This window comes from Merops nubicus, unplaced genomic scaffold (assembly GCF_000691845.1).
Source record: "Merops nubicus isolate BGI_N331 unplaced genomic scaffold, ASM69184v1 scaffold10319, whole genome shotgun sequence".
In the NCBI taxonomy this organism is placed as follows: Eukaryota; Metazoa; Chordata; class Aves; order Coraciiformes; family Meropidae; genus Merops; species Merops nubicus.
The window spans coordinates 22,151-39,804 of NW_008633055.1; the positions used below are offsets into that span (position 1 = coordinate 22,151).

At 36.1% G+C, this 17,654-nt stretch overlaps 1 protein-coding gene across 1 annotated transcript; it reads right to left on the reverse strand.

Annotated features, from left to right (window-relative positions):
* Positions 1–277: 277 nt before the first annotated feature.
* Positions 278–17,138, reverse strand: LOC103780434 (catenin alpha-2-like; the record flags this gene model as incomplete). Its single annotated transcript, XM_008948109.1, has 3 exons — positions 278–481; positions 14,104–14,370; positions 17,019–17,138. Coding segments are annotated over 3 exons (591 nt in total), but the record flags the coding sequence as incomplete, so codon positions are not given.
* Positions 17,139–17,654: the final 516 nt, after the last annotated feature.

Genomic DNA, 17,654 nt, shown 5'->3' on the forward strand with positions numbered 1-17,654 from the left:
AGGGAAAGCAACATTCCCTTAAACTTCTGATAGTACCAAACGTCTACCAAACGACTGCAGTATGTTAAAAAGTTAAATAATTCATTTCTTATTGCCAGCAAAAAGTCAAATATTTCAAACAGCACCACCAGGAGAAGGCTGAATAACTCAAACAGCGCTACCTTCACCCGCCCTGTAAAACCACGTTTTTGTCAAACATTCAAGGATGAAACACGAGCTCTAGACAGGTTCCACCATCTAGGGAAGGAGGAGCCAGCAAGAAGAGGAGGTGACTTACGTTATTCATGTACTCGCTGAGCAGATCCTGCAGGGCCTGTCTCACGGCGTTGCACTCGGCCACGATGCGCTCCCGGCGGTCGTCGCGCGTGCAAGAGGAGTCGGCCATCAGCGCCGCCCCGCTGATGATGCTCTCCAGCCTCTCCTCCAGGGAGGGCCTGAAGCGAGCCTCACTGAACGTCATGGGGTCTAAAATGATTTTGTTCTAAAAGACAAAAGATGTGGGGGGAAACGATGAGCATACAGGGGTCTTTGGCGGGTTTTAAGCGTCTCTTATTTCAGCGGTTTTATGGCATATTTAGTCTTTCATATAAATAAATCATCTACCAGATTCCAGAAAAAATCAGTTGGACTGAAACATCTAGTAGCTCTGAAATCTCAACATAGGAATGAAATTAAAAATAATTATATATAGATTAATAATTCACCATCTATTGTTTTAAAAGGCGACTGTTTGGAGCAACACAGCTGGTTCCCATATATATTTGGGAAGCACAGTAGAAACAAAATCAAGCTGAACAATTTCAGCCTGCATGCAATACGTTCACGTGTCTTTCTACCTCTATACACTCTATGTATATATTTCATCTTGAACTAAGCTAATAGTCTCCTTCCCTAAATTTTCTGAAAATTTCATGGATAGCCAGGAAATTCATATAGAAGGTACAAGTTATTTATGACTGCAGAGAAAGTGGCATATTCTCCGTTAACTAATCCTTTCATTCTGATTATTTGTATTAATAGACAACACTGCTGAAATGCTACTAGATTGTCTCAGTGTTAAATAAAAAAAGAAATTCTGATTACCACTGCAAGAAAGCCATTATTAGATAATCACAGATGAAAATGTGAAAGATCTCCGATTCATATGCTTTAGCACACCTTTAAAAAGCATTTTTCTAAAGGCTTTTTCAAGCTTTTTCTTTGTTTTTAAATCAGGAAAAAGTGTTGGATTACTAAAGTAAAGAGGGCATTACAGGAAGACAATCTAAAAATGTCTTTGTCAGCCTACTGGTTAGCAAAGTATCCTTATTCCACTAGGAAAAATACCCAAAACCTAATAAGTCAAATTTTTAAAGACTGTTTTCTATTAAAGACATTTTAATTCTTAAATTGTGATCACTGCTAAACCCTTCTATACTTTTTATAGAGATCTAATTACCAAATATCAAATACAGCTAAACCACATAGAGTCTACCCCTATTTACTGTAGAGCTTTAGGAATATTGTGAGTTTTGAGTCACCACTGGATTAAATTGTGAATTGCTTTTCTCCCTTTGTAGTTCAAGGTAACAAATACAAAAGATACAATCTGCTGCTCCCACTTACAGACACATTAACAACACCATGTAATTCAGTAATCTTTTTGCTGCAGTTACGGAAAGAAGTTTCATAATTGAATATTATCTAAAAATGCTCTGTAGGCCCTGCACTTTGAGCTTTAAAAGAAAATAAATCATTAAATAAGAACAAAAAAAAGGTAAAAATATTCTGTTTTTCTAATAACCATACCTATGTTAAAGCACAGTGGATTTTTGTTAATGAGCCATTTTTAGTTTCACATTTTGATAACTTTATGATTAGTCTATTTCCTTTAATAACCAAGAGCAATCAACAAGCACCAGCCAAATGATAGAGTTAATTTGGAAAAATACAACACCGTGTATTAAAATGTAAATCAGGATTTAGTGACATGATACATCACCAACATCTGCCTTTGATATTGAAAACTATATCTGTTTATTATAAATCAGAGCATGCTCAACTTATTCTAGGCTAAATTCTGATTCCAAGCGATTAATTCAGTGGGACAAGGCTTTTAGAGAAGATCTGCTTATTTCTCAATAAAACTTCCAATTAACTCCACACGCAGAAAAACATAACTCTCATTACTAAAGAAAGAAAAGAGAATCAAGCCCTCAGAAATGTATAGAACAGAAAGTTAACTGAATGCATGGCAGTTAAACAGTAACAAACATACCGATATCAGGAAATTCATGAAGAGTCATAATTTAATAAAAAGGAGAAACAGAAGAATATTAACCACACACACATTGATCCAGCTCCAGGAACTGCTGACTTAGCAGAAATAAATGCAGCATTACTCAGAATGTGAAATAATGCCTTTTATAACACTTCTAGGGTTTACATTTCACAGCAATATGCAGAGTAGTTTTGCAAGCATCTAAATTAGAAATGATGTCTCCAAATGTTGTTTATGCAAATTTTTAGTCAAATCAATGTATAGAGTCCACCACCACCACACTTATGCTGATAAACATTGAAATTTTCAGAAATCATGAAAGAACGTATATACGTCTTCACAAAATGATATTTATTTCAGTAGTAACAAGACTAAAGTTGCATCAAATGAAATAACTTAGCAAATTATGGCATTAGTAAGCAGAAAAAATAATTATCTGCATGTTTCAGATTATATTCAGCGTTTCCTTACTCAAATCTGGTTGTGTTTCTCTTAAATAAATGACCATAAAATAATAATGTTAACATTCATGATAGGTTTGGTTGGTTTTTTTTTTTTTTTTTTTCAAATGGGCATTAAAAAAAACCACCTTCTTCATCCATAAATTCAAATCAAAGCTACACCCATACAGCACTACTGCCATTTTCATGTCTCAGTTATAGCAACATAATCAGTCCCTCCATGAATGTCTCACTTCTCCTTATAGCCATGGGTGTAAGGTTCTCTACCTACACAGCAAACTCCAAATGGTAGATCTCCCACCTTTCAGTGAATAATGAATCATTTTTTTTCTTCTCAGAGGTTTTTGAGCACCCTGCATTCGGTATTCTATGAGAGCCAAGGATCTACCAGGAATATACTCCTAAAATATTTCCAAACTCTTCAAGCCTTGAGGAACAAGCTTTAGGTCAAATATCTCCAATATCTCTGGTCCCTGAAACTCAACTCACTATTTTAACAAGCAGTTATGTCATACTCCATGAAAAATGCAGGAAACTCTGTACAGGCTACATGCAGATACCATTTACATTTTAAATAATAAAGTCTGTACCATTGAGTAGGTATAATTAATCCAAGCCAGCTTTCCTCACTGTAAAACACAGACAAGGAACACATTTTTTTCTGTAAAAAGGGGAGATGTTTATGACCAAACCTTAGGCTACAAGGAATAAAAGCCACTGAGTTGCACATAGTAATTTTCCCTCCATATTCAACAAACCTTTTGGTTTATATTGAATGTATAAGCTTAAGAAATGAGGTTAATACTTAAGTTATTCTGTTAATGACAATTCAGAATCACAGAATAATTTAAGTTGGAATGGAGTTCTCAAGGTTATATGTTTTAAATGCCTCCTTAAAGCAGAGCCAGTTTTGACATCAGGCCAGGTTGCTCAAGCTTCATCCAGTCAAAATTACATCTTCACCTTGGAGATTTTTAACCCTCATGTCACACAAAATGACCAGAACTAACTTTTGGGTCTCTCTTAATTTATTTTTACAACAAGAAACACTGCTGGGGAAGAAAGAAAAAGATTCTAGGGTAAGAAAGAGAACTATTCCTTGTTTAATATAACAAATAATGACATAGTTACTTTCTGAGAAGTGCTTATAAATAAATTATATTTTGGATGTTTATTTTAAACTCTAAGAACTTCTCAAATATCTCACAAGGACAACAGGTTTTGAGGTTTGGAAAAAAGAGAACAAGAACCTGCTACATGACAGCTCTTGACATTCAGTTCCCAAAGAGACACTATTTTTTTGTTTTTGAAAGGTTTTACTCCTTTTCAAAGAAAGCTGAGCACCTAAATGCAAATTCAGACTAGGTTATTGACATGTACAAAGTTCTTACACATACAGTAACAAGAAAAAAAACTTCTTCCATCACTTCTTTATAGCCAGTTAATGAGTGGTGAATGTAAGTTAACTGGAACATTTTACATTTCTAATTAGTTAACTAATATTAAAGCCATAAATCAAGGACTGACACTATAATTTAGGCCTTAAATGTTTCAAGCCTCTTTACAACTCCAGACAGATTAGTACAAATAGTATCTTTCCTATGAACATAGGTATTTTTTGATTCAGTTGTTGAAACAAAGTCCATGAAAATTGTTTTCAATATAATTAGTGACTTAGCTGAGAACTGTTAAACTTGTAATACCATCCTTTTTAAATATATTATAGTCAACCTTTTCCTCTTGTACTCTCCATTTGAAAAAAATATATAAAGGTGTGTTTACAGAATAGTTGCAATGTTTTCATAAAGAATAAAAACTTTCAGAAAACAGACATCTTCATACTAATTAGTAGTGTAAGCCCTCTTTATCTTGCTCAAACAGGAATAAACTATCACGAACACTAACAAACTATAGAGCATCACCTCTGAATTTTAAGTTATCACAGAAATTATTCACACTTCAACTAAAATTCTTACAGTTTTTATTAGACCTATAAAGTAAAACCAAAACATTAAAAGATGTTTTAAAGTATTAATTTAATCCTAACTCCAAAATAGCTATGATTATTATATCATTGTCTGTGTTTTCCAAATAATGCCTGTGGTTTTGCAAGAACTTTGGTACTGCTCAGCATTTAGGGAACCTTGGAAAAAGACACATGGAAAAAACATAATTTTTTCAAAGTTCTAAATAGCATTAATGAAACCACTACCACCACTATAACCACCACAAAGGGACCTTAAATTACAGCTCAGCTTCAACTCACAATGAAAATTCAGAGAGGGAAAGGTTTAGATAACCTCTTTTTGGGGAAAAAAAAAAAAACCAAACAGCAGAACACCAACAGACACATCCACAAAGTTTTCCTGTGTATGTAGCTGTGTGTGTGTGTTTAACAGGGAAGGTCAGATTCTTACCTTCATACAGAAAAATCTTTCTAGAATTCTCAATTATCTCACATTCAACCAGTAACTGAGAGAACAAGAAGGAATTTAGCATTTCCTCGTGCTTCTTTCATTTTTCTGTTGTATAAAAGAACAACAAAAGTAACGATGGCATTTATTGGACTCTTTATACTATTTACTGGTTCTTTCAAACACACAAATGCCACAAATAATCAGAAGTTATTTCCTGTTATAATTGCATAGAAAGAGAACAACAAGGAATTTAGCATTTCCCCATGCTTCTTTCATTTTTCTATTTTTTAAAGGACAACAAGAGTAATGATGGTTCTTTCAAACACACAAATGCCACAAATAATCAGAAGTTATTTCCTGTTATAATTGCATAGAAGTGTATTTTAAAAGAAACTATCAAAGCATATAAAAAGTCCAATGTCAGCTTCTTCTGTTCTAATGGAAAATGTCGTTCTTTTTTGAGAGCAAAAACATTTAAAAACCACCATACACACAAAACCCAACCCAAAACCACAACCATACCAAACAACTCATGCTTTTCTAGAGGGCTATGAAAGGAAGGAAAGTTGAATGGATTTTTCAGACTCATAGTCTGAAAGACAGGAAAGGCATCTTCGAGAGCATAATAATTTAATTGTGAACTTAATATGAGGTGCTATAAAGAAAAATAACCCAAATGTAAAGCTTGGAAAACAGTCATACAACATAATGTAGTAGCACAGAAGTGATACAGAAGCTACTGCAATCACACCAATGTCCAGCTGGAGTTCTCCAGTTGAAGGAATTATCCTAAACAGAAATATCTCAAATAAGAAACATCCATATAACAGAGTTTTACAAAAAATTTACATCTAAGATGATCCCAGTAAATTCAAGTGATGTATTATATATCATGGTAAGCAGAACAATACAGTAGAACAGACTACTGGAATTTAGGGCTGTGTGGGTCCTTTAGTCACTTTTGTATTAAAATTTTGATCCAGATGACACTTGAGGTCTCTTTCAACCTGGTGTTCTGTAATTCTGTGAATCTCTTCTGTGATATCTTCTTTCCTCTATTTCTTCTTTCATCTTTTAAACAGATTAATTAATAAAGTGTAAGACCTTCAGGGCAGAGGCCATTTCCTAACACTCTTCTCAGTGATTTAACACAATGAAAATACAATTTTTTTAAGGCAAATGCCCCTGCAAAGTGAATAATACGTCAGAAGAAGGAACCAAAAACCACAGTGACAAAAGCCACTGAAAACTCAAACTGACAGATGTCTTTGATAAACACAGTCACAACCACAAAACACTATGAAAAGCTGCCTTTGGGTAAAAAGCAGCAGGTAATACACTGCAGAACACAGAATTTCAGAACAATGGGGAGACAAGGCTGCATAAGTGAGAGTGTTCAGTGTATTTCTTTGTCAGAAGTGCCTGCACTACCATGAAAAAAAATGCAGCATGCTCACAGGTTTGGCTTGTGTATGTGTTTCAGCGTTCCTCAAAGTGCTAACAAGGGTTCTGAGCACAATTCAGGAACACATCAAATGTTTGCACCTCTCCCTGTGCTGTGTTTAACAGCCACACTGTTCAGCAGTAATCAGAAGGAGTAAGAAGAGTGTGACAGTGCAATGCCACTGAGCTGGTCTGATGTGTTAAAAAAGAGAGAATTCAGAGGAATAAGTAAGTATCTTTCCTTCTGGGACAGTGGGATGACTCAGATTGTAGTTGTTTGATGAGTATCACAGGCAGGTAGAAGTGCACAGCCAAGAGCAGATGGAGTAACAAGAGTCCCCATCTCCACAACCCCCAGAAGTCCTCTCTTGACTCTAAATATAAATTTAGATATTGTTTCCTTGAAATATTGGTAAAGTTCACTTATCACATACATGAGTTACATAAGCATCTCAGAGGTGCTAAATAAACATATTCAAAATAGTACCAAGTGTAGTCTACTTGGGGAACTTCACAAAGTGAGATTTTTGAGCAATTACACATAACCTGACAAAAATGTAAAATATCTTTAACAGTTCAGCTGTTCATGCTTACTCTTAACCATGAAATAAGTAAACTGTGGTGAGTTCAGTAATAATGGATTCATTGTATTGCTACTGCAAAAAAAAATCTCTGTACAAACGTTGATGTGTTTTTTTAAAGCATGTTTCATTTGTGTATTTATACCAAACTTGTTTGGATGACAGTTCACTACAAAAACTTTATAAATAAACTGGTTACTGAGCTAGTGCAAACATATTGAAGGAATAGGACAGGAAAATACATAAAAACCACATTGTATTGGCACACTACTTTTTCTGCCATCAGCTGAAGTGGTACCAACGTGGTATGGTTAAAATACAAATACTGATTGCTAAAACTTTCCCAAATCCTAAATTACTGAACGTGAGCATTTCAGGAAGGGAAAAAAATAATCATAATGAAAATCATCAAGAAAGCCACTAGATGGAGTGCTCCTACAGAAAATACAGACCAGCAGCACCACACACTGCTAAAGGTGACTGTAGGTAACAGGACTCAGCTGCTGCTCTTTACAGAGGTCACATTCCTGCAGTTGACACCAAAATCCTGTCACTTCCAGTGCTGTCCCTTGTACTCTGGAGCTGATATTAGCACAATAAATACACTCCCACACACAGAAGCACAGATAAAACATGCTGTCATAAAGCCAGCTACTAAAATGAAAAGAATGAACTTCTGAAACAGGTGATAAATCAGTCATGGCATTATAGAATCCTTTACATTGAAAAAGATCTTCAAGCTCATGAAGTCCAGCACTGCCAAGTCCACCACCACAAGACATGTCCCTAAGTTTGACATATAGACATCTCTTAAATCCAGGGATGGTGATTCCACTTCCCTGGGCAGCCTGCTCCACTGCTTAACAACCCTTTCAGTGAAGCGGTGTTTCCTAACAGCCAACCTAAACCATCCCTGGTGCAACTTGAGGCCATTTCCTCTTGTCCTTTCACTTGTTACGTTGAAGAAGAGACTGATCCCCACCTCACTATGACCTTGTTTTGTGTGTTTATAGAGAGTGAGGTCTCCCCTGAGCCTCCTTTTCTCCAGGCTAAACAACCCCAGGTCCCTCAGCCACTCCTCCTGAGACTTATTCTCTAGGTCGTTCACCAGATTCATTGTTGTTCTCTGGAGAATTTAGAATCACAGAATGGTTTTGGCCAGAAGGGACCTTTAGAGGTAATCTAGTCCCCTGCAGTGTGCAGACACATCTTAAGCTAGATCAGGTTGTTCAGAGCCTCATCCAACCTGACCTTGAAAGGTCCCAGGGATGGGGCATCAACCACCTCTCTGAGCAACCTGGGCCAGAGGTTCACCACCCTCATGGTAAAATATTTCTTCCTTATATCTAGTCTAAATCTACCCTCAACCTAAACTCAGTCTGAGTTTCTTGCTGCTACACTACTTCCATTGTACATGGAAAATCATGGTGGAAAAAAATCCTGGAAGTGGCACACAGGAGTTGTAGTGGGCAGGAAAGTGTAGTCTTGACATGAAAGCAGCTGCTTGTTCAGCCTCTCAGCATTACCAGGACTCTGGAAAGTGACTCTGCTTAATCCCCTCTTGAAAGATCTGTTCAGCATCCTCAGATATACGTTTTCTGCAAACAGGTAGAGTTTCTAGGTATACTGTAAAAACAACATTGTGCTGTGACTTATCATTTTCTTAATATGCAAAGGATGATCAGTCTGTGATTTCTGCCACTCTGGGGAGATCGGAGGAGAGGAGAAAGCATCAAAAGATCTTACTACTGAAGAGAAGCTTTTGAAGCATCAGGATGCAGCCCTTTGCCTTCACATGTGAAATGCTGGAAACACCACCATTCCAGCTAAAAAGCCACTGCAGCTGCAAAAAGGGGAAAAAAAAACACCTGTATTTTGTTCAAAGGCACATCTGAGGTTACTGGAACTTGCAGCACACTTTCTCCACTGCACACCAACACAGGCATTCTTGTTTAAATTCAATATATAACTGCTGCTGTACAGAAATAGCCATTTGGCTCTGCTTCCCTAGACACTAAAGCTCAATAAGCCTGGTTTCAAATTGCTTTGTGGGACATGCAGTAATATTTTTGCAATTGTTTCTTATGATTTTGATACTGAAAGTACCGCATTTCAATTCTTATTTCGACGCTCACAGTTTGTCCTTTTATCTCCAGCATCACAAATCACTTCTCTGAACAACACATTTACAACTAAATTGAGATTCCATAAATATTCTGCAAAATCCATTTTCATGCTGAACATCTAGTACAGTTATTTGTCCAAAAAGCAACAGCATTTTAAGGGTAGTCACTTGATACAGCATCCCTTCTGTCTGCTGCCTAAATGTCCCTTTTTGATTGCTCTTCATTATATTACAAAAAAAGCATCTTTTGCTGTTGCTATACCCAAGTATTCTGTCTTCTCAGTTTCTATTTTGTTTTGTTTCTTTTCCGTTACATACCTATTGTACCTTTCACTCCATTTATGGAGCATTGCATTCACTAGTCCTGCAAAATATTCCTAAAGTATTATTAATACATTTGAGGACTATATTATGATAGTCTATTTATTATGAACTTCATTTTACAGCCTGGAGGACAGTGCCCTGGAATTTTTCTTTTCAAATCCTTCCCACAATAAAAAAATATATATATGCATTTTCAGTACCTCAGGATTATTCCAAATATAAAAACATTTCATGGACCCAAAATCATTTTAGCCACTTCTTCCAGTTTTCAGCCAGAGCAATTCCTTTGTAAACCAAATTATTTTCAGACTTATTCAGGACTCAATGTGATTTTGAAATCAGAGTAAAGGGGTGATACCCAGGCACAGCAGTTCAAGATGTAACATGGATCAATGTTTCTCAAAAGCAACTTCAAAAACAAATGGATGTGTGCACATAGAAACAATGAATCAGTGGAGTATGAAATTAATATCAAATACAGAGTGTGCCTGGATTAACATGTATTTAAAAGCTAGCCCTGTTTTAACAATTCAAGCTCTACTTTAACATTTGAGGTCCATTTTATCATTTTAATAAATACAATATTTTATGCCAGTGATAGATTCAAAACTTGCCAATTTATTATATACACAAAAACACAAAACTTAAAAAGAAAGTCAGCTAAGCAGATTCAACAGTTCTGAAATTTTCTTCGTGGAGCAATACAAACCAAGAAATACTTGCTTCTAGCAACAATGGAAAGCAGGTTTTTTGATCCTTTTATCCTTTAAATTTCTTTTTTCACCCCTAAGTCATAGGTGTTATTGTTTTATTCTTGTCTTATAATTTATTATAGACAATCCTAGCCTTATGCCAAACACAGAAATACCCTTCTATGGCTTTATGCTGCATGGTGAGTGAAAAATTTTACATTCACAAAACTGTTACACCTACCCTCGCAGTATTTATAGAATGATTACCTCATTTTTCACCTCAAAATCTAAAGCAAGTTATTTAAGAGTAGTTTAAAATGTTAAGTATTTTAGGGTGCCCTGAACAAACCCCCTAGAATTTGGATTTCCAGAGTGGTTAGCACTTCTGAAGGGCTGTCAGCACATCCCACTGACACAGCTACACCTCTAGAAACTAAAGGCATCCCAATCCCTATTCTGAAACTCCTTCCAGTTGCCAAAACCACGTTGAAGTGTAGATGGCATCTATCTGCACCTTGTTTTCATCTAGCACAGATTTCCTGCTCCTTCCCATTTCATTTCTTCACATTTAGTGATTTGACCTCTTTTTACCTCCCTCTCCAGTGTGATGCATGGTTCCTGTCTCTGGGACACACCACGATGGTTATGGGGAGACCATGGAGGATACCAGATGAATCCATCTCACAACACTCAACATGTGACAACACAGCAGCCCCTTAATAATCTAAACAGCAGAGACCTTGCCAGGCCAAAGCTACCATTTCATGAGTAAAAACAGAATATTTTCAACATTCACAAAAAGTTTTTAAATTTCTCTATGTAACTTGAATAAATTTGGGCAAGTGTCACAAGAGAAGGTAACAGGCACCTCCCTAGCTGTAGTAAGAACCCAAAACTATTTAATGAGCATAAAGTATAAACCAAGTTTTACTAATAAATTACTTTATTAAAACCAAGAATATCTGGCATTTAAATTATGTAAAATTAAAGCAGGAATACTTAAGTTAAAGGACAAAACTAAAGGCATTAAACTTTTGCAATCGATAACTTCAAACAGCACTTTAAAGCAGCAAACCTAATAAGACACAGATTGGTGAGCTTGCTTCATTTCTACATAAATTATCTCTGAGAACCAAAAAAGGTAAGTCTTTCCAAAAATTTAATGCTAATAATACACAGATGACTTTATACCACAAAGCACTATTGTATAGAGTATGACAATTAATATGACACCTACTTAAACACAATAGCTGAAGTGTTTAAAATGGGTAGAATAATTATTTTTATACTATATATGATGATATTTTGATTGAGAAAGTATTCAGAGGACTTACACACTTATCTGAAGCATTAAGCCACAAAACACCAATTCTGAAATGTGAAAAAATAAATGCTGGAAAGTGTTAAATACTATGGAAAAAAAACCAAACTTGTACACTTATTCTTAATATAGAAGAATTATATTGTCATATAATACAAGGTTTGGTGTGCACTTCATAACAAATAAAAATTTATCTCCATCAATATGGCTGATACTGTAAAATAAATTGCTGTTAAATTGTTTTCAATCGAAAATATAAACGTTTTTTCCCTTGCTGAAGTAATACATTGCCAACTTAAAAATCAAACTCTTTTCTTCACCATAGTTTTATCTATCACTTAGTTTCACTAGGCATGTAATTTTTCTTGCCTTCCATCCCACCACTGCAGCTATAAACTTCAGCTTTCCTTGGAGTTTAAGGAATGTCATCTCTGTACCAAAATTAGGTGTGAATAATTCTTATTCAACAGCTTAAGCAGTGAGGCAGAACAGGACACGTGATTAGAAAGCAGATGATAGTTTCAATCTTTGTATCCTCAGTAAGTCAAAGGCGAAATTTTTTTCTAATATTGAGAAACTAAATCAAGAGGAAATTCTCAAAAAAGACCAGTTGGCTTTCCAGACATCACTGTGACCAGAACACAATACCATGGATATCCATCTCACACACACGTTCATCATGCCTCCAACATCACATAAAGTGGGAAAGACTTTACCTGAGGAGAAAAATGATGAACAAATGTTGTCACAAAGAGGCAGGGGCCAATATCAGATGTGTCACATAGTCTTCACTAAATTTGCTTTCACAAAGCACAACGACTCTCTCTGCATTGAGCCACAGCCTTTTCCAGAGAGCAGCAGCATCATCAGTTTGGGATGGAGAAGTCACATGTTTTCTGTTAGTGTTTGTCAAACCTCTGCTGTCCATAACATGCAAAGTCCCACACAAAAGCCAGAATATAATTGGAGCAAACAGGGACATTATTCAGAATCACAGAACATTGGGGGTTGGAAGGGACCTCTAGAGATCATCAAGTCCAACCCCCCTGCCAGAGCAGGACCATCTAGTTTAGGGCAGGTCAAGGTCAATATTCTCAGGACCTTACCAGTGAGGGACCTTTGAGCTGAGAAGACTCTGGAAACCATGGAGTATTCCTTAAATCCTGACCCACAGAATTTGTACAGGAGAAATTATTAGTCTAGAAATATAGATATTAAAACACACACAAAAAAGATCAGTATAGTCAATGCAATCAGGCAATACTGCTGCCTTTACTGGAGAAGTGTGATGGAACTGGAGCCAACCTCTGGGTCCTGCAGTAGTTCTGAATGGTTTTACCCTTTTTGCTTGTCTTCTCCTACATCTATCCACTATTTTTGCTGTTGTGTTTCCATCTTTATCACCATTTCCTTTGTGGTATTTTTCATATACTCATTCTCTACCTATTCTCAGTACCCTACTCAGCACTTGAATTTCCCTTTATTCTATAATGTTTACCCTTTCTACTACCAACTCCAAAGTAGGCCCAACGACAGTAAGCCACAGATGCAGAAGCGAAGCACAGTCCAACACCATCTCCACCTGCACTACATCCCCACTTTCAACCCTAAATACAGCAGGACTGAGTAGCTCCTGTGTGTGACAGAAGCTTACATTGTAACCTCATGTATTAATCAAAGTGAAAAGGACACCATTCCCTAATAACAGTTTTAATAAACCCTTACCTAAAGTCAGAATGAAAAAAAAAAAAAAAATTGCAGGCAATATCTGAAAATACTTATTTAGTTATTTTCACTTTCCAGAGAACAGACCTCACCTGCAAGATCAGGAAAAATCATCATGTAAGAGTGGCAATGAAAATAACAGTTAAACAATTAGCTGTTAGGAAGGTTGCTTAGGGAAAACTGTAGCTACTTCTGGAACAGAGGCTGCAGCACTTGGCCTGCAGCTGAAGTGACTGGTATCAACTGTGTTTGAAAGATGCTTTTTCCATACCTTTGATTAATGTAATTCATGATTGCAGTTGAATGTTAATGTTTCCAGGATGCTCAGCTCCATCACCATCTTTATTTATTGTCTTGGCTTCCTGACTCACCAGAAAAATATGATTTTACCATTCAACAAACCATAGATCTCAGTGACAAAACTAAAACATCAGATTCATCAGACTTTGCATTATTTAGAACTATGTAGCTGGATTTTTCAAGGACACTAGGGCAAAAGAGGACTTCCTTCTGTCTATCACAGCCGCTGAGTAGGAGCACAAGTAACTCGTTAGGATTCAAATCCATTAGCAGCAAACAACTATTCCTCATTAAAAATAACACAAATCAATACCTGCACTTTGCCTCTGCACTCTGAGGAAATGGACCTGAATAAAAAAAGGAAAATTTGACTCTTGTTCAAGACCCACCGAGTTAAAAGTACTGTAGACTGCATGGAGAAACAGCTCCTTTTCCATACACTTTGGGTACTTACATCAAATTCATTTAATGCAGCAGCAAGTTCTCCTATGCCAGTGTGCCCTTTGTTCTCATCAGTGGGCGAGGTGGCCTGGGCAGCGTTGGAGATACCAGCAATGGCTTCTTGTACTTGCTTGAAGACGTAGTCCCTGTTGGCCCTGGTGGCTGCAACGTCAGGGTGCCGGAGGAAGGCTTGGGATGCAGTGTACAACATCGTGGCATTCTTCTTCAGAGCTCCTCGAGCTGCAGCCATTTCATCCCTGCAGTGAGGGTCTTTCAGTTCCTGTAGAAACCACACAATGTTCACACTTGTAAATGGAAGTTCTCATGTTAGAATGTATGGTCTGTACAGCTTAACTGTCTCTGCATAAAGGCTGTCCAGTGATCACACAGAGATGGAATCAATGACAGAATCTACCATAAGTCACAGAGAAATCCTCTTCCTGCCCCAAAAAAGTCCATTTCTACTGCGTAGCTACAGCTGTTACATTCTGCTCCCAATATCTTAGAATCATGGTGCCTCAAAAAGACCTTTGAGATCATCAAGTCCAACTGCAAACCTCGCACTTGCCAAGTCCAGCTCTACATCATGTCTGTCAGCACTTCATCTACAAATCCCTTAAATATCTCCAGGGATGGTGACTCCACCACTACCCTAGGCAGCCTGTTCCAGGGCTTGACAACCCTTCTGGGGAAGACAGTTTTCATCATGTCCAACCACAACTTCCCATGGCACAACTTAAGGCCATTTCCTCCTGTCCTATTGCTTGCTACATGGGACAAGAGAACAACCCCCACCACGCTACAGCCTCCTGTCAGGGAGTTGTCAAGAGCCAGAAGGTCACCCTTGAGCCTCCTTTTCTCCAGGCTTAACAACCCCAGGTCCTTCAGCTGCTCCTCACAAGACCTATGCACTAAACCTTTCACCAGTTTTGTTGCCCTTCTTGGGACACACTCCAGCACCTCTTGGACTTTCTTGGATGAGGGGTCCAAAACACAATACAGTATGATCAGAGTCAGTATGCTTCCCATATAGCATATATGACTTTTTTCCATAGAAAAGTCCTGTAAAATATTCAAAATCACTCTTCAGCCTGTTGATTCCATCAAGGCAATGCAAATGCAATAATCACCATCATTTTGTGAAGTGATTTCTATAAAATTATCTGAAGGTAGACCTTTAAAAAAATTTAAACCTAAAAATGTTACATTACAGGAAAGGGTAAAAATGATGAGAGGCATATTTATTCAGTCTTTAAAAAGCAAGCTCATCTTCATTATATTTTGCTCTATACCTCATAACATTCAGTGTTTGTTTTGATGACATATATATTTTCTTTGGTTTCCCCTGACAACAAGCATCAGATATTGTACCAGAATGTCAGCAGAATAAGATGACACTGTATTACTATTTAATTGATTAATTTATTATAGGATATATCACACTATCCATGAAAGCCTTTCAAATATTAGGGAAGGTAGTTCTAACAACATTCATAAGGAATAACAAAATAATATTACTTCTATTTTAAAACTATGAACAGAAGTCTGGAGAGCAGAATAGTTTCCTTACATTGATACATAGAAACTATGGCAAAATTTAAAATATAACCCAGATATTCTGGATTTAAAGATTCCTCCCATTGACTAATTTCAACCATACATGACTGACAAGTAATTTTCAGAGTGAATTAAGCACCTAAAAACTTTATTAGCCTATAAAACAGAAGAGATGAAAGGAAAATGTATGGACATCTATGTAGTAAGTTCTAATGTTGTCAAGATTTTCCAGTTAACCTTACTGGCATTATAAAAATGTACCTTAGAAGAAAATTTTAAAAGGTTTATAGTTAAGATTTTCTGTTATTGTTTCAATAAGAAGTTGAGACATCCATTAGTATCATAATTTTCTTTTTCCCATATTTGTAGCTGTATTTCCACAAGAGTAGTGTATGAACATAAAGAACAGTTAAGATTTTCTGTTATTTTTTCAATAAGAAGTTGAGACATTCATTAGTATCATATTTTTTTTTCCCACATTTGTAGCTGTATTTTCACAAGAGTAGTGTATGAACATAAAGAACTTTTAACTTATTTAATCATCCATTAGTATCATAATTTTCTTTTTCCCATATTTGTAGCTGTATTTCCACAAGAGTAGTGTATGAACATAAAGAACTTTTAACTTATTTAATTTCTCTATAACTCACAATATTAAGTTTTATAAAAAATACAGCAGTGATACAGAATTGTCACTACTGTAATGCAGAAAATAAATAGATGGATGAATAAGGAAAACCAGCTTTTTGAATAGGGTATAAAGATAACACACCCCTGAATAATTGGTGGTGTTCAGATACAATCAAAGTTGGAGAGATACAACTTCAGTGACACCACTGTCTGGACTCTTAAATACAAGAGTGTTCAGGACGAAGTCATCTTTATTGCCAAGTTGTATAATTTCAGACATTGAATAAACATTATTGTGATTGTATTAAAAAAAAAAAAAAGTATACTATCTATTAAGTATCTGAATATTAATAATGATGGTTTGAAACACCAAGTAGATTTCTGTTCTTCCTAAATTTGAATTATACCAGACAATATGCTTTCCCAGCTGCCAATGACCTCAAATCACCATGGGTTAGAATTAAATGGGAATAATCATCAAATTAAAACTGTCCTTAACCTCCTGAATCAGTTGCCTTTTCACCTTTCTTTCTGTTATTAATTGAAGCCACTTGGAAATTATTCTTAAATTACCTTTAAGAAAAACTTCATCGCATTCAAAAAAAAACCTCCATGTGATTAAATTATAGGCCATGACTTAACAATTACTTACTGTACCTTTTGAGACAGATTCAGACATAAAATAGAAGAACTTTAGAACCAAGACTGCCTTTCTCAACCACTGCTTTGGACTGGACTCACCTGTTGTCGTCTAGCAGCTACATAGTTCAGTTTTACCATCTCTTTTCCAAACTCTTTAAAACGATTTGCTAAATCTTGCTCATTTGTGGCATTTTTCACTGCTTCTAGTGCTTCCTCGACCTAGAACATAATACATCAATTGTGTTAGCATGTCATATTATGCAATAAATATTCTACCCAGCACTCTGTATTATATAGACCAAATTTAGCTTTTACATCCATCATTGTACAGTGGCTTTATGATAGTCCCACTAACTTTAATTAGGTTTCTTAATAGAAAAACTCTTTTACTGACATTCTGCTTTACTTTCCATTTACTCAACATTGGTATCTTGTAAAACTAATGTAAAAGGCACAACTATATTAATTTCCCCACTCACACTTATCAGATGAAATGCTTAATATCAGTGGGGTTTAAAACAAAATAGATGAATATGTTCCTAATGTCTGGTACAGGTTTTATGAGAAAAGAAAGGGAAGTTATTAATTCTGGACAAAGAATAACATTTGAAAAGGAAACTCAAAATTACTATTAAGATTTAAATTTATCCTGAAATATCCAAAACACTGCATCTTTGTGAAATAAATGAAACAACAATAGAGTCAACCCAGAATATGTATGTATATATATATATA